This window comes from Rhinoraja longicauda, chromosome 10 (genome assembly GCF_053455715.1).
Source record: "Rhinoraja longicauda isolate Sanriku21f chromosome 10, sRhiLon1.1, whole genome shotgun sequence".
Taxonomy (NCBI): Eukaryota; Metazoa; Chordata; class Chondrichthyes; order Rajiformes; family Arhynchobatidae; genus Rhinoraja; species Rhinoraja longicauda.
The window spans coordinates 23,632,593-23,657,767 of NC_135962.1; the positions used below are offsets into that span (position 1 = coordinate 23,632,593).

The window sequence follows — 25,175 nt, forward strand, 5'->3', positions numbered from 1 at the left end:
CCGCTCTACCAGTTGCACCACTGTGTCGCTTTTAAAGTGTACATGGATGGCTAATTAGATCAATATTGGCTCGAATGATCCTTCCACACAGGTGGTGGAGCTAGAGGAATGCTGCCACTGCAGCCTTTATTGATTATGTGTTATCTAGTGAGTGAATGTCCATTGAGCAGTATTGGGAATTATGAGGCATATGACATTTGAGATTAATTCACTGACATTGACTGAAATATATTTTAAATTCTTCCCTTTATTTCCCCTCCTCTAAAAAATATTTTTTCACATGATGCAAAAAGCAGAAACCTTGGAGATTGAATGAATGAGGTGAATGTTAAATGATGTAACAGGTGTGATGTGGCATGTAATGCATTTGAAACAATGCACACTGTGTTTTCATTCTTGCACTGACTTTGTGCAGCTTAAGAGTTGGTTTTAACTTGGATTGACGTTCCTGAGGGAATGGAAGGTTTTACTGCTGTCATCTCGAGCTAAAGAACCAAGCTGAGAAATCCAGAATGAGATCATCATCAGTCTTTATATTGGTTCTCATTTTGATTTTTTTTCCCAAATAATTTCCACTTGGGATGATGGGAATTCCCTTTTAAATGTACATTTGAATCGCCAAAGTATTAGGCAAAATATGATACGGTTGTTAACTTAGGATTTAAAAGTTCCAGTTTTCATCTGTAACTTTCCAACACCATTGAAGAGGTGTGTCAGCACCAGCAAACAAGGGTTCTATTTTTGACAAGTCGTTTTGTCCATAAGAAAATCTCTTGAAACACTGTTGAAATTATTTTGCTAAAGAGTGCAGATGAGCAAATGGTTGCAAGATTCAGATGTCCTCAGGCAGCTCTGACGAAAAAGTTTGTTGTCTGGACAATCATTTAAGCTGCCACGAACATTTTTGAGAAGCTGTCCTGAAAGATGGAAACAATATGTTCTGAATAGGAAGGTTTATATATGCTCTGTGCTGTAGCCCTGGAGACATAGACAAACCAGAAATAGATCTACTTGAAATCACTGGGCAGTTTTAAATTGATGTTGAATTATCTGTTCCACTGTAGTCATTTCAGGCTGCATGACAGGAACATTTTTTATAACCAGAATGTGCCATTGGTGATTTTCTGTTTTTTTATTGTTTTGTAGGAAAAGGAAGGGGTGGAAGGAGTTTCAGTTGGTGCCATTCTTTCCGACTACCAGAGGGTCAGAGTAGAAAATGTGTAAGTACCCTGCTAATGTGTTAAACAGTATTTGAGAGGTTGGTGAGGTGGTTAGGGTCGTCGAGTGAAATGAGATTACATTTATTTATTACTAGTTTGCAGAAGTTTATTTTATTATTTACATTAACTTTCATTTCAGCTCTTCTCTAGCTGTTTCACTCTTTCATTGCTATGATTAAGACGAATAGAACTTGTGTCAAAAGTGTGAGATTGTTGCATTTACAAGGTAGATAGGGGAAGAGCAGTTCAAACTAGAAGATAGACTCAAAAAGCTGGAGTAACTTAACGGGTTGGGCAGCATCTCTGGAGAAAAGGAATAGGTGATGTTTTGGGTCGATAAGGGTCTCGACCTGAAAAGTCATATATTTCTTTTCTCCAGAGATGCTAGCTGACCTGCTGACTTACTCCAGATTGTTTTGTATCTTCAGGTTAAATCAGCATCTGCAGTTCCTTCCTACACAGTTCAATCGAGAAACCAGTTGAATTCTGCCTGATTGATTTGCTTAAACAGAATTTCAATACATGTCTGCACATGTGATAATAAACTACCATTGAACATATCTGCAGGCATCTGAGAAGTCTTGTAGAAACAAGGAACTGCAGATGCTGGTTTACAAAAGAAGACACAGACTGCTAGTTTGCACAGCGGATCAAGCAGCATCTCAGGAGAACATGGATCAGTGACGATTCGGGTCATGACCTGAAGCTATTCAAGCACTGTGTCTTCATATGTGAAGTCTTGATGTGTTTATTTGCAACTTCTTTTATTTTGATTATGCTGACCATTTTGGCCAAATAGAGTTTGATTATCTTACTAAATACTGCAAAACAAGATGTGGTTCCAATAGACAGACACAAAGTGCTGGAGTAACTCAGCGGATCAGGCAGCATCACTGGAGAAAAGGAACATGATGTTTTGGGTCGGGAGACTTCTTCAGACCCTGGTTTCTATGTACAATCCTGCTGCTAATTTTGCTTCCATTTCAAAGCAAGGCTGGTATCATCTGTATTTATGGCACAGTGTGCAAAAGAACACAACAGTCTGAATTTGTAAATGGACCCAAAGTGCTGGAGTAACTCAGTGGCTCAAGCAGCATATCAGGAGGCAGCCAACCTCTTCAACCTATTAATCAATCTCCTTATCTTTTGTTGCACTGCCTCCAAAACAACTATACCTTTCCTGAAACAAGGAGAGCTCTACCCGAAACGACACTGTCCATGTTCTCCAGAGATGCTACCTAACCCGCTGAGTTACTTCAGCACTGTGTGTCATTTTTTGTATTTACCTGAAGCTGCAGTTCTTTGTTTCTGCAGCAAAAGACTCCAGGTTTGTTCTCACAAGGCCCAGACAGCTCTAGCCGTATTCCCTCAAATCCCAGGAGTCAAGAGTGTTTAATTGGAGTTTGTAGCGTTCAATAGCCTGATGGTTATTTGGAGAAGCTGTTCCTGAACCTGGATGTTACAGTTTTCCTGCACTTGCATCTTCTTCCTGATGACAGGAGTGAAATGAGTGCATGGCCAGGGTGGTGCATCCTTGTTGATGGTGGCTGCCTTTTTGATGGTGGGGAGGTCAGTATCCGTGATGGACCGGGCAGTGTTCACTACTTTCTGTAATCTCCTTCGTTCCTGGGCGTTTGAGTTGGCGAACCAGGCCATGATGCAACCAGTCAATATGCCGTTCACCGTACACCTGTAGAAGTATAAGACTATTTAGTGACCGTCAACATACTGAATCTCCTTCAATCATCTAAAGAAGCAGAGGCATTGCTGGGCTTTTGTTATGATTGCATCAACGTGCTGGGTCCAGGACAGGTCTTCAGATTCATGCACGCCCAGGAACCTGAAGTTGTTGACTCTGTCCATCACTGACCCATCGATGAAGACGTTCATGGATCCTCAGCCTTCCTCTTCTAAAATCAGCAATCAGTTCCTTGCTTTTACTGACAATGAGAGCAATAAATGTCAAGATTCCATTTGCCTTCCTAATTCCCTGCAAGCTGACTTTCTGGGTTTCTAGTATGGAAACAAGCAGACATCTGCGAACACCAGTATTTAACAGGTTTTCACTAATAGTCCTTTATCATACTTGCTCAGAAAGGAATTTGCCAGTGCACTCCAAGAACAACTGCGGCGGCAGTCAATCAACAACTTCATGTGCTGATGCAAGGGTTCTGACCCAAAATGTAACCTATTCCTGTTCTCCAGAGATCCTGCCTGACCCGCTGAGATACTCCAGCATTTTGTGTCTGTCTTTGGTATGAAACAGCATCTGCAGTTCCTTCCTACGCACTGATTTTATTGTTTTACATCTTCATTTATTGTAAACACTTTCCTTTGGTCCGAGCAGCTCATTGAAAACATACGTTTAGCTCCTTTCATTGAGAAGGAGTGTTTTCATCTGCACTGCTGGTAAAATTAGAATGGTGAACCATACACATAAATTGAGTAAAAGTTGCCTTTTAGTCCAGGCATGCTGGTGCAGTGATGAGATCATGAGGTGTGCAATTTTAATGCGGTTGTAAGTTGGGCAATTTAAGTTAATTATGGGCGAAGGAAGAAGCAGCATGAATCACAATTAATTTAATTTGCTTTAAAGGAGGGCAGCCACCCCCTTGTTACTCATCATTCCACACTTCATGACTCAAAATACTGGCAATGTAACTGCCTCCGGTTATTTCTTTTTTTGTCATTGTAACTAGCTCTCGGAGTAGAGTTAAGAAGCAGCCAGAATGACTTTCATTGCAGATTTTATATATATATATCTACAGGTCCACCATTGATTTTCTGGCAATTTACGGTCTGGCACCTCCTTTAATCCAGACAAAATCACAAGTACTCACTTGAAATCACGCCTGGATGTTTCCCCCTCCCCCCGTAAATGTGGCACCTCAGCCGGGTGAGGCGGCCAAACTCGACCTCATCGGGACTTCCATGCCGATCGGCGGGTCAAATCTGCACCCTGCAGCCGGGACTCTGGAACTCTGGCCCAGTCGGAGCGGCAGAGCCGTTCCCACAGCCGACTTCTGAGGCCGTCTTTGCAGGCCGGTATCTCGGTCCCTCAACAGTCATGACCTCTATTGATCTGGCGAAACGGATAATCCAGAAAGGCTCTGGAACCAAGGATGGTGGACCTGTATCTCTCTCTCTCTCTCGCTCTCTCTCTCTCGCTCTCTCTCTCTCTGTCTATATATATATATATAGCTATATATAGATAGATCTATCGATTGATTAATTGATAAATGTTTCGTAAGTGCCTTGTGCTAAATTATGAGGAAGCTAGTCTTGAAACATTTTTTGACACATTGCAATTGCACCATCTTCTCAAATGCCTATTTTCCAAAAATGAGAAAGATTAATCAATTTTAACATGCTGAATGAATATAAGAGTCAGTCAGTATTGGTTAAATTTGTTTTTTAGCGTACAATCCTTGACTTTTTAGTACAAGTTGGTTGATTTTAGTTTTTGTTCACTGCACCAATAGAACCATTTTTGAAGGTGGAATTGATCAGTGTTAAAAGATGTGCCTTAAGTAATATCAGTACTTTTGAAATATATCCTGTAGGAAATCTTTTTTTTTTTACCTTTGCAGGTGCAAGAGGCTTAATCTCCAGCCTTTGGCTTACCTCTGGCGTCGAAACCAGGAAGATTTGCTGAGAGAAATGATATTGTCTAATGTTCAAGCCACGATAATCAAAGTCGCAGCTTTTGGTAGGTATCCAGACCACATGGGAGCAGACTATTAACACTACATAATCCCAGTCCTTTGTATAACCACAAACTGCAAATGAACAGCTGTCAAATATCAGAGAAAAAGTTCAAATCATCAATCACTTTTTTTATAAAACTGTAAAGAGATCTGCCAGAGGCAAACACATTTGAGCACAAAACAATTTGGAGAGATAAGGAAAAGGCAGGATGTTGGAAAATGACTGCCAGAGGTAGGTAATTACTTTTAAATGCCTTTAATCAAACCTGTCAATATCACAAGTTATTAGACAGTTTAAGAAGTAGAAAGAGAAGAATTTTATTAGTCTGCATTCCTTTAAAAATGGTAAACAGAAAGTACCTTGAAATCGATATGTCTGCTGCACAGATTAATGAGCCTTTAAAGGAAAATATGATGTTGTATTTAATAAACCACATTTCTCTCTTTTTATGTTAGTAGTTTGTATTTATAGTGAAGACTGTCTTTTTGCACATTTATAGTAAATAGCTCGTAGGCTGTTTCATTTTGCAGTTAGATGTCAGTCAGTTCACAATGAAGATTGATGCTGTGTCCAGGGCATTGTTCACACGACCAGGTTCTCTCCTAAGCCATGGTGCATTCCAAATTTCTGATTTCCACATATTGGGACCTTTCACAAAAATTTGTTATTAAAATATTTTACCAAGCTGTTGACAGATCTTGATATTTGTGGTGAGGATATATTCCATTTGCAATGTTGGGAGTTTTATGGGGATATACTTAGATGAATTAAATTATTCAGCTTTTGCTGTTTTTTACTGTTGAACAAATGCAACATTATGAAGTATTTGTGTAAGAAGGAACTGCAGGTGCTGATTTACATCGAAGATGGACACAAAATACTGGTGTAACTCAGCGAATCAGGCAGCATTTCTGGAGAAAAGGAATTCGTGACGTTTCAGGTCGAGACCCTTCTTCAGACCTAATCGACCCGAAACATCATCTATTCCTTTTCTCCAGAGATTCTCCAGCATTTATGCCTATCTTTATGAAGTCGTCATTGTCTCAATGATATCATGTGCTCTGCGATGCTCATCTGGAATGGAATTTGAATCGTATTTATAACAAATATTTCACTTTAAACTGAATACAAGACTAAATGACAAGAGGTTTGCAGAATTTCAATGATCACTTATTAATTTGTATCATATTATACGGGTTAGTCTATTCATTTTTAAATATATATTTTTTAATTGTCCAACGCTATGCTTTTATTCTTCATATGTCTGAATTATTGTCAAATCAAGACTGGGTCATTCATTCTGTCAAAAACGACACAAAGTGCTGGAATAGCACAACAGGTCAGGCAGCATCTCTGGAGGACATGGATAGGTTATGTTTCAGGTCGGGACCCTTCTTCCCCTCAAACATGCTCAGTTTCATGACTTCACACCAGAAAACGGTTGTTATGTACTTTTATTATTTTATTTCCAAGACAGAATTGGTGCAGGAAGGCTGCTTACCCTAATCCTTCCAAGAACAGTTAGGGATGCACAATAACAGGGTCAGGCATTTTTTGTAAATAGACTCCTGGTAGCTATATTACACACAAAAAATAATAATTCTATAGCGGTGATGCATTTTAGGAAGTCAAATAGGGTCAGGACATCAACAGTAAATGGCAGAGCAGTAAGGAGTGGAAATGAACGGAAGAATCTTGGAGTTCCCTGAAAGTGGTAGCACAGGTTGGGAGGTGGTGAAGAAGGCATATAGCATGCTTCTCTTCATAGGTCAGGACATAGAAGTAAAAGTTAGAACGTAATCTTACAATTTTACAAAATTTGGAGTATTGTGTGCAGTTCTGGTCGCCACACAATAGGAAGGATGTATTGTGCTGGAGAGAGTGCAGAGGAGATTTACCAGAATATTGTGTGGATTGGAGGAGTTTAGTTCTGAGGTGAGATGGATAGGCTTGATCTGTTATCCTCCAGCAAAGGAGTCTTATGCGTGACTTGAGAAAGGTATATCAAATTATAAAAGGCATTGATGAGGTTGATGGTCAGAATCTTTTTCATATGGTCAGGAGTATCAAAAACTGAGGGCACAGGTTTAAAGTAAGAGGAAGGAGGTTTAAATGGTATTTTAATAGGATTAGTGTAGATGGGGAAAATGGTAGGCATGGACATGATGGGTCATGGGTCTGTTTCTGTGCTCTAAGACTCTATGAATATTATTACAATATAGAAGTTAAATATTGAAACTAAAAGACTCCAGGGGTGGATAATGCAAAAGATGGCTCCACATCTCTTCAAGATGAGATAATGAAAATTTAGAAATAAAAGCAAACTACTGGAAAGACATAGCAAGTCAGGCACACTCTGAATGGATTCAATGTTTTAGATTGAAAGGCTTTCATTGAAACTAATGAATTGAGAAAACAAGTTCGTTCCCTCTGCAAGTTTTTCTACGATTTCTAATCACTTTTTATTTCTCTTTACTAGGTCTAACAAAGGATCTGCAACTTTTGTCTCTCTTTCTACAGACACTGCCAGACCTACTGAATGCTCAAATGTTCTGTTTTTCTTTCAGGTTTCCTGCGTTTGCTATTTTCTTTTATTTTTATAATGAAAATGCAAGCATGCAAGCTTGAGTCAAGAACTGGACTCATGCTTTCATGTTGATGTACACGAGAAAGTGCACCACTTCACTTCCAGGTGGCACAGTGGTGTAGCCATAGGGCTGCTGCCTTAACTGCGGCAGAGACCCCGCGTTCCTGATTACGAGTCCTGTCTGTATGGAGTTGTACGTTCTCCCTATGACCACGTGAGTTTTCTCTGGGTGCTCTGGTTTCCTCCCACACTCCAAAGACCTACAGTTTCAAGGTTAATTTGGCTCCGGTAAAAACTATAAATGATCCCTAGTTGTAAGGTACAGTGTATGGGGATAAGTGTATGGGGATCGCTAGTTGGCACAGACTCAGTGGACCGAAGGGCCTATTTCCACGCTGTATATAAACTAAACTAAACTAAACAATGAATTCCTTCCATTTTACAGGTCTGTTATCTGCAGGAAGCATATTTTTTATGGTTGGAAATTATTACCCCAATCTATCTGCCAAATTATAAAAAAATCTTTAATGGTTGATTGGTTCCTCAGTGACTTGCAGTTAAATATTCCCCATGCTATTCTTGTATCCCTTTGTGTTTGCATCATTTGCATCATTCACCGATTTAATGTGCATTAACTTCTCTCAGATCTCATATTTATGTTCCTCTGTGTGCTAATTGATTCATCGTTCTGCTGCACCATTTTGGGGCCTCTGAAAATGTGGAAATGAAGGTCTGACTAAAGGGAATTTTGTACCTCAGTATGAATCCTCCCTACACCAATTCACACTAATCTGCTTTCCAAATATGTTTTTCGGAAGGTTACTTTAGTGGCGGAAAGAACTGAGCTACAACCCATTTCACAGCAGAGTTTCTCACATTAAGTTAGAATCGTGAGGAAATAAAGGTGAAAGATGGATTACAGATCTGAGCTATGTCCATTAATGTGATTCAAACAATTGCAGAAATCTCTGGCTGAGTACTTGCGTCATGCATCAATTGCTCTGTATGTTACCTGAATTCATAATTGCTTTGAAACTCTCCAAATATAAAATACTTTATTACTGAAGTCCAAATTATAGTTTGCATTTTAAGCTTTCTGACATGATGGTGCTGGTACTGGATAGTTTAAAAAAAATGTACTTCAGTGCAAAATTTTGTTCTGAAGTCGCAGTCTTCAAGTCAAAGTTATTAATATAAAGAGAGTAGGCACGAATGGCATTGGTCGTGACCTGAATCATCCCTTCAGCTAGACAAACCTGTTGTCTGTGACTAGCTCATTGTAAAATACCAGACTGAGTTGGTGACAAAGACTGCTTTGTTGAATAGTCCAAATAGTTCTGAATTGTAATTAAATAGAAAATTGCGATTTTTTTTTTTTTTTGGCTTAAGGCACAGAGTTAGATATTATCTGATTTTGTTTCTCACCTGTCTGGAGTTCCAGCAATTACGCAAAAGAAATCTTGGACCATCTTCTACCACCATTGCACAATGGCAAAACAGGTACAAGGCTTGAAGATTTTTATTTAATGATTCAACTTGTGGAGAAGCTAGATTATAAACAATTGGCTTATGGCAGGATACTGAGCACATAAATGCAGAGAATTGTGGACGCAGCACAGACCATCACACAAATCAACCTCCCTTGCATTGACTCCATCTACACTTCACGCTGCTTCAGCAAAGCCACCAGCATAATCAAGGACGAGTCCATAGCCCTTGAACTGTTGAAAATTACGTACTCATACTCATACTCATTCACAAATGAACTACAAACCTTAAACTAAATCCACTCCATGAGTCATGAGTGTTTCAATGTCATATGCACTGGGAGTGGAACAATAAAATTATTACTTGCTGGTGTTTATAAGGCACATTATCGTAACAACACCCTCGGACTATCTTTCATCGGACTTTGTTGGCTTTATCTTGCACTAAACGTTATTCCCTTATCATGCATCTATACGCTGTAAATGGATCAATTGTAATCATGTATTGTCTTTCTGCTGACTGGTTAGCACGCATTGGTACACGTGACAATAAAATAACTAAACTAAACTGTAAATGAACAATAATCAATAATACAATATCTTATCAGTAACACTAGGTAACCAGACCATAATAGTGAAAATTGAAGCATGTTGTGCAACCTAAACAAAGTCCAGAGTAGATAGTTGGTGGGATATGGCAGTGACTCGGGTTGTGTGGTGTGGTTCAACAGCCTGATATTGATGGGAAGAAGCTGGAAGCACCTTTTTCCTGATAATAACAGCGAGATGAGAGCATGGCCGGCCGGGGTGGTGTGGTTCTTTGATGATATTAGCTGCCTTTTGAGGCAGCGCTTCTTGTAGATTACATTGATGGTGGGGAGGTCAATACGTGTAATGAACCGGGCAATGTCAACCAGTTTTGCTGCCTCCTTTGCTCTTGAGTGTTTGAGTTACTGGAAACAGGCTTTGATGCGAAGAGTCAGTATACCATCTAGTATACATGTGTAGGGTGGCACAGTGGTAGAGTGCCAGACACCTGGCTTCAATCCTGACTACGGGTGCTGTCTGGACAAAGTTTGTACTTTCTCCCTGTGACCCTGTGGGTTTTCCCCGGGAGCTCTGGTTTCCTCCCACACTCCAAAGACAGACAGATTTGTAGGTTAATTGGCTTGGTAAAATTGTCCTTCGTGTGTGAGTAGGATAGTGTTAGTGTACAGGGATCGCTGGGAAGCGCGGACTCAGTGGGCCGAAGAGTCTGTTTCCACGCTGTACCTCAAAACTAAGCTAAACTGCAGGAAGAATAGAATAGTTTTAATGCACACAAACTGAATAACTAGACTTGAGATGTTGCTAACTTGGCAAATAAGTAGGCAGTTCCACTGATCTCTGTTATTAATCCTTATCTATACACCCAGGAATTCAATTGAAGCAAAATAAAGGTCAATGTTTTCCCAAAACATCGCCCATCCTTTTCCTCCAGTGATGCTGCCTAACCCACTGAGTTACTCCGCACTTTGTGTCTATCTCTCACAAAATACAGACTCAGCAGAAGTGCAATTTTCCTATTCTACACAGACAGTGGACGAGGTCAAGCGTGATTGAGTTTATTATTTCTACAAATAGCAATTTCATTCATTGATGGCAGGTTTTTATTTTATGGCATCAGACCATTTTGCTTCTCAGGTGGTCTCTAACCTGTTCATCCCTTTCCAATTTGTTTTAACTTGTTCTATCTGTGATTTTCCTCATCTTTCATCTGTCTGACTCAACATGTCCCTCCTTGCACAGAACAAACGGAATGAAAAGGAGAGCTCAAGCTCAGACATAAACTTGGGAAAAATCAATAAAATATTTTTGAATATTGAATATTTGTAAAACGAAACTTGTCACGATACCAATATTAGGAATGACAGGGCAGGCTTAAAGTGTTAAATGGCCTATTCCCTTAATATGTCTCTGTTTTTATCAACATAAGTAAAATGCATCTCATAAATTAACACGATTGCTCTTTTTGAATGTTCTCATTTTGCTATTTTCTTTCCTTCATTAAGTCCATCGTCATTATCTCTCATTGATCAGTCATTTGTAAATCTAGTGAAAAGAGCCATTACTTATAGGAAACATGTTTAATTGAATAGTATGGCAACTTTGCAGATTATATTTGGGAATGCTGCCATCCTTTTTGATCCACTCTTGCTTCAGACAAAAGGCTGTGGAATATATTGCTAAATCTCAAACTTCCACGTAATTGAACTAAATGTACAAAGCTAATTGAAATGGTGAAAGATTACTGTACCACTATTTTCTTTCATAAATTGGATAAAGTGGATAGGTACATGCAACTGAGAACATTATAGTATTTCAGAACAGAAACCTGGCTAAGGGAATAACAAGACTGGCAGCCTATTGTTGCAGGGTACATGTGCTACAGGCAAAAGAGGGCATAGGTTTAAAAGAGGAGGGGGTGGGGGGGGGGTGGAGGTGCTTTATTGATTAAAGAGAACATCACGGCAGTAGTCTGAGGTTACATTACTGGACGATTGTCCAGTGAGTCTCTTTGGGTGAACCTCAGAAGTAAAAAAGGTTATGATCACCTTGTTGGGATTGTACTATAAGCCTCCAAATAGTGGACAGGAATTAGAGAAACAAATCTACCGTGAGATTGCAGACAACTGAAAGACTAATACGGTTATCACAGTCGGGGATTTTAACGTTCCCAATATAGAGTGATGGACGCAGAGGGTGCTGGTGGAAGATTGTTTTTTGACTGGAGGCCTGTGACTAGTGTGCTTTAGGGATCAGTGCTGAGTCCAATGCTGTTTGTCATATCAACGATTTGGATGAGCATGTAACGGCATGATTAATTTTGCAGATGTAATTAAAATAGATGATTTTGTAGACAGTGAAGATGGTGCCATTAATAACAGCAGGATCCTGATCAGCTGGGCAAATGGGCCCAAGAATGGGAAATGGAATGTAATTCAGGTAAGTGTAAGATATTGCATTTTGGGAAGTGAACCCAGGGCAGGATTTTCACACTGAATGTTAGGACCCAGTAGAATGTTGTAGAGACAAGGGATTTAGGTGTGCAAGGTTCATAGTTCCTTGAAAGTGGCATCACAGGTGGATAGGGTGGTCAAGAAGGATTTTTCAGGCTAGACTTTATTCCTTGGAGCACAGGAGGCTGAGTGGTGATTGCAAAGAGTTGTATAAAATCATGAATAGAATAGATAGGGTGAATGCACAGAGTCTTTTTCCAAGGGTTAGGGAATCGAGAACCAGAGGGCATAGGTTTAAGGTGAGAAGGGAAAGATTTTATAAGAACCTGTGGGCTAAATTTTTCACACAGAGAGTGGTGGGTAGATAGAACGAGCTGTCAAAGGAGATAGTTAAGGTAGGCACAATAACAACATTTTAAAAACATTCATATAGGTACTTGGGAAGGTTTAGAAGCGTCTAGGCTGAATGGAAGCAAATGGGACCACCTTAGAAGGGGCATCTTTGTTGGTTAAGATGAGTTAGGCCGAGGGCTAATGCTGTGTGACTCTGACTCAAAATTAATTTTGATTTACAATGGATTCTGTCTCGAAAAGAGTTTTTAAAGTCACTGATAAATGTTAAGAATAGGGTAGATGTCGATGTCAAGGTCAGCCATTTAATTATCGCGATGGAGTTCTTTAATTAATTTTAATTGCACAATTCTACTGTATTTAGTGACACCGATGTCCAGTTTCAAAACTCCAATTATATTGACTGTGATTTTGCATATCATTAAGCAACATTTCAAGGTTGGCAGCTACTCATAAATTACTTCAGTTCAGTGTGAAGTAGGATTTTGGATGTACAGTGCCAGGAGGAGGGGGAAAGAAGATGAAGTTAGTGTAATAATATCTCTTTCCCAGATATGCTTCCAAATCTTCTTGATATTTATTTTTTTGCAGGCAAAGCTAATTGTGGAGGTGCTAAGTAACAAACGAATGAAGAGTTTTGAAGCCACTTTACCACCCCTTCCAATTGATTATTTCCTTTAATTGGCTCCAGAATTAATTTATTTAAAGAACTGACATTCACCGTTGGGTGGAATGTTGGCAGATAGAATTTAATCCCAACAAGTTTGTGGTGTTGCATTTTCTGTAGTTAAACAGGGGTAAGGCAAAACTGGTCTTGGCCTCCTCTGGTGTACAAGAGCATTTTTCATGACAAGAAATCTAAAAAGACGTAACATATACCTGAGTGACACTGCCTTTACTTTTCTTGGTTCTCCTCGTTGGTGCTTGAAAGAATGGATGTGAACACAAGTGCTAATCCTGTTGTCGATTTGATATAATCGGATAATTGTAGCAAGATCTATCTGAAAAGATTCTGAAGTCCCTAATGAGATTTCATCGGTTTGCTATTGGGACTATGAAAAAGTTGTAAAATAACATTGTGTAGATAATTACAATAGAACTAAAATGTGCTGGAAACACTCAACGGGTCAGGCAGCATCTGCGAAAAGAGAAAGAAAATGAATATTTCAGGTTATAAAGCCGCATTAGAAAGACATAAGTCGTAGAGGAGGCAAAGGGAGGAATGGATAGAACAAAGGTTGAAAACAAGTCAGATGGATTAATGAGAGGCATAAGAGATTGTTACGTGCTACAGCTGTGCTGTAACACATGAATTGCAGATCAAGTTGTGCTATTGAAATGAGGAAAAAAATCCAGCAATTTATATGTATATTTCATATTAGCAGCTTCCGCAATTTTATTGATATTAATTTAGATAATTAAAATATGTGCAATATATTTCCATGCCTTTTATTATGTGTCGCAGAGAAGAATATAAGATTGGAGGTGGGCAGTGATTTAAGTATCAATGTCATTTTCCACCAGTAAACGTTCTTTCCTTCTCTACGCCTTCACTTCATGGGCAGCTGCCAATATGCCTTTCAAAATTAAATGACCAATTTTCTCCCTCCTCTTGCACGCAGGGCTTGTTCCTGGGGTGCCTTTCCCTAAGTGGTAGCTTCACGTCCATCATTCATCCTCCTAATACATTACTCAAATGGCCGTTCTTTCTACTTAGAGAGTTGGGAGGTGAATTAGTCATGAGTGACTCACGAGATTTTTGACAGTTTGGCTTTGGGTTTATCTTTAGTTTATATATTAAGATAGTGCTTTAAAGTTAAACTCATGCTTTCTGGAAACAGGGATTCAAGGTAAAATCACAATCCCAGGGCAGTGCATTCATTAAAAAAATATTTGCATTGTACATTACATTATCATGATGTTTTAATGTTTAATGTTGACATAGAGTCATAGAGTCATGCAGCACGGAAACAGGCCCTTCAGCCCAGCTTACCCATGCCGACCAAGGTGCCCAATCTACACTCGTCCCATCTGCCCGCGATTACATTATCATGATGCCAAAATGTGTAAAGATGAAATAGTTTTATTGTGTATCATGGGAGGGAACATCCTCTTGATCTGAAACAAAGACAGTGATCTGGAAATAATCAATTAGGGAAACAAATCTCATTCCAGTGGCATGAACCAATTAGACTGAAGAATTTGCTCTACTGTAAATAAGCACAAAATGTTGGAGTAACTCAGTGGGACAGGCAGCATCTCTGGAGAGAAGGAATGGGTGACGTTTTGGGTCGAGACCCTTCTTCAGATTAGTGTCAGGGGAGAGGGAAACTGTTTGCTCGGTGACAGCTAACAATGGCCTGTTTCTTTTATCATCGGTATATTTTTGCATATCTTTCATTCATTTGTTCTATATCTCTCTACATCACCGTCTAAATCTCTCGTTTCCCTTTCCCCTGACACTAGTCTGAAGAAGGGTCTCGCCCCTAAACATCACCCATTCCTTCTCTCCAGAGATGCTGCCTGACCCGCTGAGTTACTCCAGATTTCTGTGTCTATCTTTGCTATTCTGTAAAGTTGATTTAGGTAGGATGAGCAGTGTGTTTTGTTCTTTGTGTTACAAAAAGGACAATTAAATGAAAAGTTAAGTGAGTGCAGTATTCTGTTTATTTTACCCCTTATGTATGGTTTACAATGTGTGTAAACGCACACCTCCTGATTCAGGGACAGTTTATTCCCAGCTTTTATCAGGCAACTGAACCATCCTATCAACAACTAGAGAGGAGTCCTGAACTACCATCCTCCTCATTGGAGACCCTCGGACTATTTTTGTTCGGACTTTACTGGGTTTATCTTGCACTAAATGTTATTCCTTTCATCAGGTCTCGGTGCACTGTGCACTATGCCCTACGGTGCTCGATTGTAATGTATTGTCTTTCCACTGACTGGATAGCTCACAACAAAAGCTTTTCACTGTACCTCGGTATACGTGACAATAAACTAAATTCAACTGTATCTCTGCAATACTGCCCCGTCACTTTATAGAACGGCACATCAGACAGATGATCTGCAGTGAAGTAAAACGCTTGATTATGGGTGATGCATTTTCCAATCACAGGATAAATTAGTCAGCCTGTTCTTACTTGCCAACCACAAGTATATTCTTTGCGGCACAAGTTACTGGATACTGACCAGCCATGAGAAACCTGACTTTTTATGCTTAAGCCTAAAGCACTGAGGAAAAACCCCTGTTCAAATTCTGTAGCTGAACAAAGAGTGAATTAAGCCAGTCAGCACATTTTTAAAATATAGTCAAGTAAAATGGAGCTTGATGTCTTTTACAGACCAGAGCATTAAGGAAGCAGATCGTTTCTATTCATGGTAGTGACAAGTTAGGCTTTGTTCTTTTCAGTGATAACTTCTGGATTGCTCAACAGAAACATGATTTAACTTCCAGAAGGTACAGAAATGTCTTGTTAAAATAATGTGAATCACAGTAGAAAAATTGAGTGTGGATGAGAGTCAATATGCGTTCTATTTTTAGTAGTGCCTTGAAAAATGGCGAGTTCATTGAAGTTGACCAAAAATACTGCAACATTTTGGGAACCCCTAAAAATTGATACCATGCATAGTGATTTCAGTGTGAAACTCAAGCACGTTTTATGCATCCCCTTTTTCAATACCAAGGAGCCAGCATTCCAAAATTAAAGTTAACAGCAATATTTAATATCTGAGAAGGGTCGCGACCTGAAACAACACCCATCCTTTTTCACCAGAGTTGTTGTCTGACCCGCTGAGATACTCCAGCACTTTGTGTCTATATTCAGTATAAACCAGCATCTGCGGTTCCTTTCTACACAATATCTACGAGGCTGTGGTCCTCACAGTTTCTGAGGATGCCAACTCACTCACTGTCAGAAGATCAGTGCTGAGCTCAGACGAGAGCGGTGTCAATGAAATGTTTATGGATTGCAGACTGAAACTGTGAGGAGAATGCCAGGTTTTATAGTGAATTTGAACTGGTGGTACAGAAGAAGTGAAACTTTGGTGGGAAATGTATATTGAAGAAAAGTATTAAAAGAAAACCTGATTCATGTTTTGGAATTCCCGCCCCTGAGAGCTGTCCATTCTAGGCTGAGATATCTGTCCGATATTGCAAGGGAAGTGGGGATAATGGGAAACGGGTAGGTAAATGGAGTTCAGGCCTTTTATATGAATAATCCTGATTTTATTGAGCAACAGAACAGGTTCAAAGAGCCATTTGTTTATTTTACTTCTATTTCATATGGGCTTTTTGAGATCTTTTTTAAATTGGACAATAGTTTTCATCACTTATCAACAAGTGTTTTTTGAATTAACCCTTGCCAGAATATTATTTTAAACTTACCATGTGCCTTTAGCTTTTAAAAATCTTTTGTATTGTTTGTTTTCGTATTAGTTTAGTTGAAACAGTGTGGCAACAAGCCCTTTGGCCCGCATAGTCTGCGCCAACCAACAATCACCATACACTAGTTCTACCCTGCACACTAGAAACAATTTACAGAAGCCAATTAACCTACAAACCTGCACGTCTTTGGAATGTAGGAGGAAACCGGAGCATCCAGTGAAAACCCACGTGGTCACATGGAAAACGTGCAAACTCCGTACAGACAGCACCCGGATCAAGTGGTCAGGATTGAATCTGGGTCTTTGACACTGTAAGATAGCAATTCTTCCACTGCACCACAGTGCCGTCCTGTGAGTTATTTATCTGCTGAGGTTGATTGAGATTAATGATCAAGGTGTGTAGGAAAAAAAACTGCATACGCTGGTTTAAATCGAAGGTAGACACAAAATGCTGGAGTAACTTTGCGGGTCAGGCAGCATCTCTGGAGAGAAGGAATGGGTGTCGTTTCAGGTCGAGACCCTTCTTCAGACTGATCTGTCAGATAATCCCTGCTTTCTCTATCCCCTTCCCCTTCCCAGTTCTCCCACTAGTCTTCCTGTCCCCGACTACATCCTATCTTTGTCCCGCCCCCTCCCCTGACATCACTCTGAAGAAGGGTCTCGACCCAAAATGTCACCCATTCCTTCTTTCCAGAGATGCTGCCTGACCCGCTGAGTTACTCCAGCATTTTGTGTCTACCTTTGATGATCAAGGTGATGACCATTTTGTTTTATTTCATTAATTCTTGCTGCTGCCCTTTTATAATAGTTAATTTTGTTGGGGAGATCTTGAGCTGCATTTAACAATGTTCTTTTGAAAATATGTAGCATTAAAACATACTTTTAATTGGCAGGTCTTGACCCACAGAAGCATCTTGGGAAAACGTTGGATCAGATGGAACCATATCTCAAACAGGTAAATTTGATTCCATACTTTGGGAGAAAAGGGAGATGATAGTCGGTGTTGGTTTATTATTGTCTTGTGAACTGAAACACAGAGAAAACCTATGATTGTGTGCAGAATGTAGTGTTACAGCACTAAACCGTTACAGTTACAGATAAGTCCAAGATTCATAATGAAGTAGGTTGCAAGATTGGGACTGCACCCTAGTTTATGGGAGGACCAATCATTAGGGGAAAAATCTGTTCCTGAATCTGGTGGTATTTGATTGCCAAGCTACTGTCCGACAGGAGAAGGGAGAACCCAATACATGGGTTAAAAAGGTTTTTGGCTGCTTTCCTGGGGAAGAGTGAAGTGTAGATGGAGACGGTGGTGGGAAGGCTAGTCTGGGCTGCGTCTGCAACTCTCTGCAATTTCTTGCAGTCTTGGGCAAAGCAGTTGCCAAACCAATCTGTGATGCATCCCAATAAGCAGCTTTTTTGGTCAGAACCTCAATGTGATTGGTGCAGACCAAAATGTTGCTGATATTTACAACTAGGGGTTTGAAGCTCTCAACCATCTCCAGCATCATTGATGTTGACATGTACACGACTCCGTTTCCTGAAGTCAATGACTAGCTACTTCGCCTTGCCGACATTGAGGGAGAGGTTGTTGTCTTGCGGCTAGTTTTCAGCTTTCGATCTCCTTCTTGAACATCTCATCATTGTTCGAGATCCAGTCAAATCCAGAATAGTCTAGTGGTGTCATCTGCCAATGTGTATATGGAGATCGAGCAGAATTTGGCTGCACAGTTGTGAGTGTATAGGAAGTATAGTAAAGGGCTGAGAACGCATCCTTGCAGGGCACCAGTGTTGAGAATTATGGTTTAGTTTAGTTTGTTTTTTGGTCATGTCTACTGAGGTACAGTGAAAAGCTTTGGTTGCATGCTAACCAGTCAGCAGAAAGACAATACACAATTACAATCGAACAATCCAAAGTGGACAGATACATGATAAAAGGCACAACATTTAGTGCAATGTAAAGTCCAATTAAAGATAGTCCGAGGGTCTCCAGTGAGGTAGGTAGAGCTCTCTGGTTGTTGATAGGATGGTACATTTGCCTGACAATAGCTGGGAAGAAACTGTCCCTGAGTCTGGAGGTGTGCATTTTCACACTTCTGTACCTCTTGCCTGATGGGAGAGCAGAGGAGGGAGTGTCCGGGATGAGACTCGTCCTTAATTATGCTGGTGGCCTTGCCGAGGCAGTGTGAGGTGGATGCTGTGTTGCCTATTCTCACTGATTGTAGTTAGGGAGCTATTATTCAGTTTGTGCAAACAAACTGTTTCCATCTGTGAAAACTTACATCAGTAAATGGCTTTGGATTAAATAAGAATTCCATGCGAGTCTTCTGTGGGATCTCTTCCAGTCAAGTCAACTTGCTTGAGTTCATCTGAATGTTGTGTGTGTCTCTGTAGAACATGCTGCTGACAGCTCACCGCCGTGAATTACAATCTAGAGGCAGCCTGCCAAATACTGACTTGTAGTCTTGAATGTTCCTCATGAGTCAGGCCACTGGAAAGCTGGAATAGATAATGTCTAAGAAATATTTAAAACTAAAATCTAATGTCTCAAATGAATTTCAGCTGGGATTTTGTTTTGGCTTCCAAAAGTATATATATGTTTTTTTAATTAGGCCTCAATATCAAATCATTAAAATCCCTTTTGTGAGAAAAAAAAGTCTGATTATCCACCTTTGGTACAGTGCCCTCAGTCCTTGAATATATTTTTTGTAATACTCCTGGATTAATCCAGAATTTACTTCATTCACTCCCTGCTGTGGACTGATGCCAGTTAAGTTTGGAAGATGGATTTTCTAGTCTTTTTCTGCATAAGAACAGGCTGTATGGCTGCCTGTCATAAAGAACTGAAGGTTTGGCATGGAGCCATAGATTTAGAATGACTTGGAAATTAGTGGTTTCTGGCAGATTACAGTAATGAAGACTCTTAAAGGGTTCACACCCTCTGTTTTACCCTACATTGTATTTATGAAATTACAATCAAAGAGTAAGAATGCAACTGGTGAAGTTAGGAACTTAATTTACCCTGGTTATAGAAGATCTAAATTTTCTGTGAATGTTAATAAGGTTAAACCATCGTCATTCCAGTGTTAGTTTCAAAACTCTCTCCTGGCTTCGGAAATTTCCAAACTGACTTTCCCCTGTATGTTAACTCATGGCGTGGAACTTTAGGATTACAAGTTGAAGTTTAGTTTAGTTTATTATTGTTGCATGTACCGACGTACGGTGAAAAGCTTTTTATTGCATGCAGTACAGTCAGCAAAAATACGATACATGATTGCAATCAAGCCATCTACAGTGTACAGATAGAGAATAAAGTTTAGTGCAAGGTATCATCCAGTAAAGCCCAAGATAGTCCGGGGGCTCCAATGAGGTAGATGAGGTCAGAACCGCACTTTAGTTGGTGATAGGATGGTTCAGTTGCCTGATAACAGCTGAGAAAAAACTGTTCCTGAATCTAGAGGTGTCCATTTTCACACGTCTGCACCTCTTGTCGGATGGGAGAGGGGAGTAGAGGGAGTTGAAAAAATAAAGCAGACAGCATTTCAGAAAGATGATTATATCTACCGAGATTGCTGGTCTGACATGGAGCTGCTAGGTTCCTTCTTGACAGTGATAATTTTGTAGAAAAAAGATTGCCAGTACAATCTTTATTAAACATGCATCATTTGGCTGGAAAACAAAATAATGCATTTACTTTTTCTCGAACTGCTGCAACGTTGTACTGACCGTACCGACACAAAAAGGTACTTTAAGAAAGGAGATAAGGAGGAATTTCTTTAGTCAGAGGGTGGTGAATCTGTGATATTCATTGCCATAGAAGGCTGTGGAGGCCGTCAATGGGTATTTTTAAGGCTGAGATTTACAGGTTCTTGATTGCTGTCAATCAGTATGGCCAAATTCTACTCCCATAACCTATGAAAAGCACTGTCTGTTGGAATATGAACCTTGGTAATTGTTTGTTTGGGTCAGTCCATAGTTTAGTGATGCCACTATCTTTCTAAGAGGAAGAGTGCACATTTCTACAAAATCCCTTTTTTTTTGCCACCTGGTTTTGCCACAACCTGACAGTTGCGTTCGTAAGAAACCTCGTGTTGTAGAAAATGGTGTTATAAAGAGAATTGTGTGAATGGGGGAAAGGGCATTAGAGACTAGAAAGTTTCAAGGTTTGCAACAACAAAGTTAAAAATCCTGCAGAATTAAAAAAAATAAAGATTGTTTCAATATTTTTGTTACTACAAGCTAAAAGTACTAAAGGCTGTTTGTTCCATTGTTTAAAAGAGTATAAGTGCCAATAGAAGTGATTACGTCAATTTTAATGGCCAGCCGTGGTTAAAGTAGCAACTGTGTTCTTAAGAGACAAAGGTTGACTGCTGCAGGGAGGTTCCGTGGAATAGGACAGCTTTTTTCTTCCTTGTTTTTACAGCTCATATAGAACATTGAACAGCACAGTGCAGGACATGATGCCAAGTTAAATTGTTCCCATCTCCCTGGACATGACCTCTATTCCCTGCATGTCCATGTGTCGAAATAGTGTAGTGCTAGTGAAGTGAAATAGTCCTATCGTGTGAACCTCAGATTTTTCCCAACGAAGAAAGGATTTTCCTTCCAAAGTGAAAAAAGGAACCTTGCAACTGAACTTGATAGCTTGCTGCAGAATCAAAACGCTTAGGATTTGCTGGTAGAAGCATCTTCAAAGCTGTCTTGCATATCGCATGTTTATAACAATAAATGGAAAATATTTGCCCTTTGATGCCAAGAGCATGAGAACAACCCCTTGCAGTTTGCTGTTTTCCTGTGATTTCTTACTATTTTAGTAGTCTGATTGATATTGGGTTCAAACCCAGCTCTGTTAGAGTACATGCTGAAGCTATCTCATCCCTCCACGCCTCTGTTCAAGATAATCCAGTGACTGTGCAACCTCTGCTGTCATATGTTATGAGGGGAATCCAGAAGATTAGACCAGATGATAGAGAATTTTGATAACAAAGACATGTTTAATGTTGAAGCCATACTCTTTAAAATATTCACAATTAATAGCATTTTTGAAGACTGCATGTGGTGAAAGATGTTTTATTATGCTGTGATGCCATTGAAGTCCAGTGATCCTTGCATTTAAAGAAACATCTTTGGGCACTAAATAAAAAAGTAAAAAGAAAACATGCTGATCATCAAAATTAAGGTAGTTCCAGTTTTAAACATGTATTATTAAGGACCACGGAAATGAAACACTCTTTCATCATGGCACAACATAACATCAGTAATATCAGTGCACTGTTTTTTCCTATACTGTGGAGCTTTTAGTCACAATTAAATGTGTCTGTGACTGCAGATTTCTCAAGATTACGGAGTTCATGTGTGTGGAGAAGGTGGAGAGTATGAAACCTTTACTTTGGATTGTCCTTTATTCAGGAAGCGAATTGTCGTGTGAGTTACTGTTTTCTCGGTTGAATATCTGCCTCAATATATTTGTGCATTTTCCCATACTTGGAACAACAATACTTGTTGACTGATTTGTCACTGTTTTGAGAGCTATTTTTTCAAAAAATTAAAATTTGTGTAAATGGACGATAATTGCAATGGCACAAATGTTAACATTTATTTTAAAAAACGATAATGTTTTATAAAATTTATTTGCTCTTACTAAGTTTACAAATGTTCTTCAACATGTGCAATTCTTATTCATACTGTACATCAGTGATATTACTAGGATTTCTATTTCATAATTGTATCAGACAACTAGACCAAGTGGACCCGTTGGGCCCAAATCTCTCTAACATTGGTGCAACATCCTCTCCCCCTCCCCTCTCCCCTCTCCCCCCTCTCCCCCCACTCCCCCCTCCCTCCACTCCCCCCTCCCCCTCCCCTCCCCTCTCTCCACTCCCTTCCCCTCCACCTCCCCTCCCCCTACCCCTCCCTCCACTCCATCCCCCTCAACCCCCTCGTATCCCCCTCCTACACCCCCTTCCTCCCTCCCTCCCTCACCCTACCTCAACCCCCTTGTCCCCCCTCCCCCTCCCTTCCCCTTCCCCTCCCCCCTCCCCCCCACTCATTCCCCTCAACCCCCCTCATGTCCCCCCTCCCTCCTCCTCCCCTCATCCCCACCTCATCCCCACCTCCTCCCCCTCCTCTCACTCTCCCTCCCTCCCCCCTCCCTCCATCCCTCTCCCCCTCCCACCCTCCCTAGGAGATAGATTTAAACTTTAAAATGTGAATAACTTAAAAAAATATAACACCAATTTCAATGAAACTTCTTCCATTAGCACCAAAGGGACGATGGTGAGTAAGGTGGGCCTAAAAGTGTTGTGCTATCATGTACCGTTTTGGCTGTAGTTCAGGAACAAACAAACAAACAAACAAACAAGAGTTTTAGTACATAGAAGATGTTCATTTATTAATTCCTTTATGTGCAATATTTTAGAATGCAATTATTTTATTCCATCCTGAAATAACCACAATTTTGGCAGAGCATTATTTTGCAGTCCCAGCATATAACTTCACTATCAAAAAAAGCCTCTTTGATTGGTGTTGTTGCTAGTAACTGTAAAGATGCATATTAAGTCAGGTTAGACAATGATTCGAAGCACACAACCTGATGAGCAGGGAAAGGAAAGGGCAGCCCAGCAACCGCGGGTGGGAATCTTAGCTTTCACCTAATTTGAGGAAAGACATTATTGCTATTGAGGGAGTGCAGCGTAGGTTCACCAGGTTAATTCCCAGGATGGCGGAACTGACATATGATGAAAGAATGGGTCGACTGGACTTGTATTCACTGAAATTTAGAAGGATGAGAGGGGATCTTATAGAAACATATAAAATTCTTAAAGGATTGGACAAGCTAGATGCAGGAAAAATGTTCCCGATGTTGGGGGAGTCCAGAACCAAGGGTCACAGGTTAAGAATAAGGGGTAGGCCATTTAGGACTGAGCTGAGGAAAAACTTCTTCACCCAGAGAGTTGTGAATCTGTGGAATTCTCTGCCACAGAAGGCAGTGGAGGCCAATTCACCGGATGTTTTCAAGAGAGGGTTAGATTTAACTCTTAGGGCTAAAGGAATCAAGGGATATGGGGAAAACGCAGGAACGGGGTACTGATTTTAGATGATACCCCCACCGTGACGCCCTTTGGGTGTCTCTGGGATTTCTCCGGGTGCTCCAGTTTCCTCACACACTCCAAAAACGTATCGGTTTGTAGGTTAACTGGCTTCTGTAAAAAAATTGTAAATTGTTCCGAGTGTGTTAGTATCCAGTTCAACAACAACTTGCCGATAACAGGGTGACCGAAAATGAACACAATACTCCAAATGTGGTCTCACTAATGTCCTGTACAACTGTAACATGACTTTCCGACTTCTATTCTCAATACTATGACTGATGAAGCCCATAAAATAATATAAGAAAATAACTGCAGATGCTGGTACAAAAAATAATATGTGAATTAACCAGCTCACAAATTAATATATGATTGATGCGGTCATTGAAAGTTTATTTTTCGTGAGAAATTCTGCGATTTGAGGGCGATTTCAGAAACAGCTAAGGGTTTTTGTTGGAAAAATGGAATAAAGAAATCTATGCGGAGTAGACTCTGTGGAGGTCACCAGCTAATCAGTTTGTTGGCATGATCAGTTTGCAGGCATTAAGACAGATGAACTGAGGCCAATGCTTCTAAGTCAGAGGTGGTGAGGTTGTAACAGAAATTTTATCTTTCCAAATATAGACGCAAAATGTTGGAGTAACTCCTTGGGTCAGGCAGCATCTCTGGAGAAGAGCAATAGGTGACGTTTTGGTTTGAGACCCTTCGTCAGAGTCTAATGAAGAGTCTCGACACGTAATGTCATCTATTCCTTTACTCCAGAGATGCTGCCTGACCCGCTGAGTTACTCCAGCATTTTGCATCTGTCTTCAGTGTAAACCAACATCTGCACTTCCTTCTTACACATACTATCTTTTCAAATTTCTGACAGGATAAAGGGAAAACGAGAAAAAATAAATAAAGAGAAAGCAAATTTAAAAACAACCTAATAGAAGCAGGGCCCAGTAGCTGTTTATAATGGAAATTTTCTGGTGCACCTCATGTTGATTGTAATGAAAAGCAAGTCATAAGGGCTAAAATATGTAGAATCTGAAAAGGGATTAAAAAAAAAACTAGAAGCAATCTGAATAAAATGTTAAAATGTTAAAAATCATTTTAAAAAAAAGGCAGCAAATTGCTCCTTTTCCATTACTGTCAGAACTAATTGTGTCCTTCGCTAAATGGACAGCTTAATTAGAGTGATAGAGAATCTTGATGCAAACAGTGCCTTTTGCCTTTGTTCAGCTGGAGATGTGCTTTATAAAAGAGAAAATGAATCAATGTTACTTCTCCAAGTGAATGCATTCAAAACTACTTTACAAAATGCAATATTAAAGAATAACTCTGCAGGATTTCTGTAATTCGTGAAC

At 40.0% G+C, this 25,175-nt stretch overlaps 1 protein-coding gene across 2 annotated transcripts in view; it reads left to right on the plus strand.

Moving 5' to 3' along the window:
• The window catches only part of dph6 (diphthamine biosynthesis 6), a 208,677-nt gene that overhangs the window by 56,381 nt on the left and 127,121 nt on the right, over positions 1-25,175 (plus strand). For both annotated transcript variants that reach the window (XM_078406398.1, XM_078406399.1), the window contains 4 exons: positions 1,147-1,220; positions 4,811-4,929; positions 17,632-17,693; positions 22,068-22,162. In XM_078406398.1, coding sequence (XP_078262524.1) covers positions 1,147-1,220; positions 4,811-4,929; positions 17,632-17,693; positions 22,068-22,162 — 350 coding nt within the window. The remainder of the gene's footprint in view (positions 1-1,146; positions 1,221-4,810; positions 4,930-17,631; positions 17,694-22,067; positions 22,163-25,175) is intronic.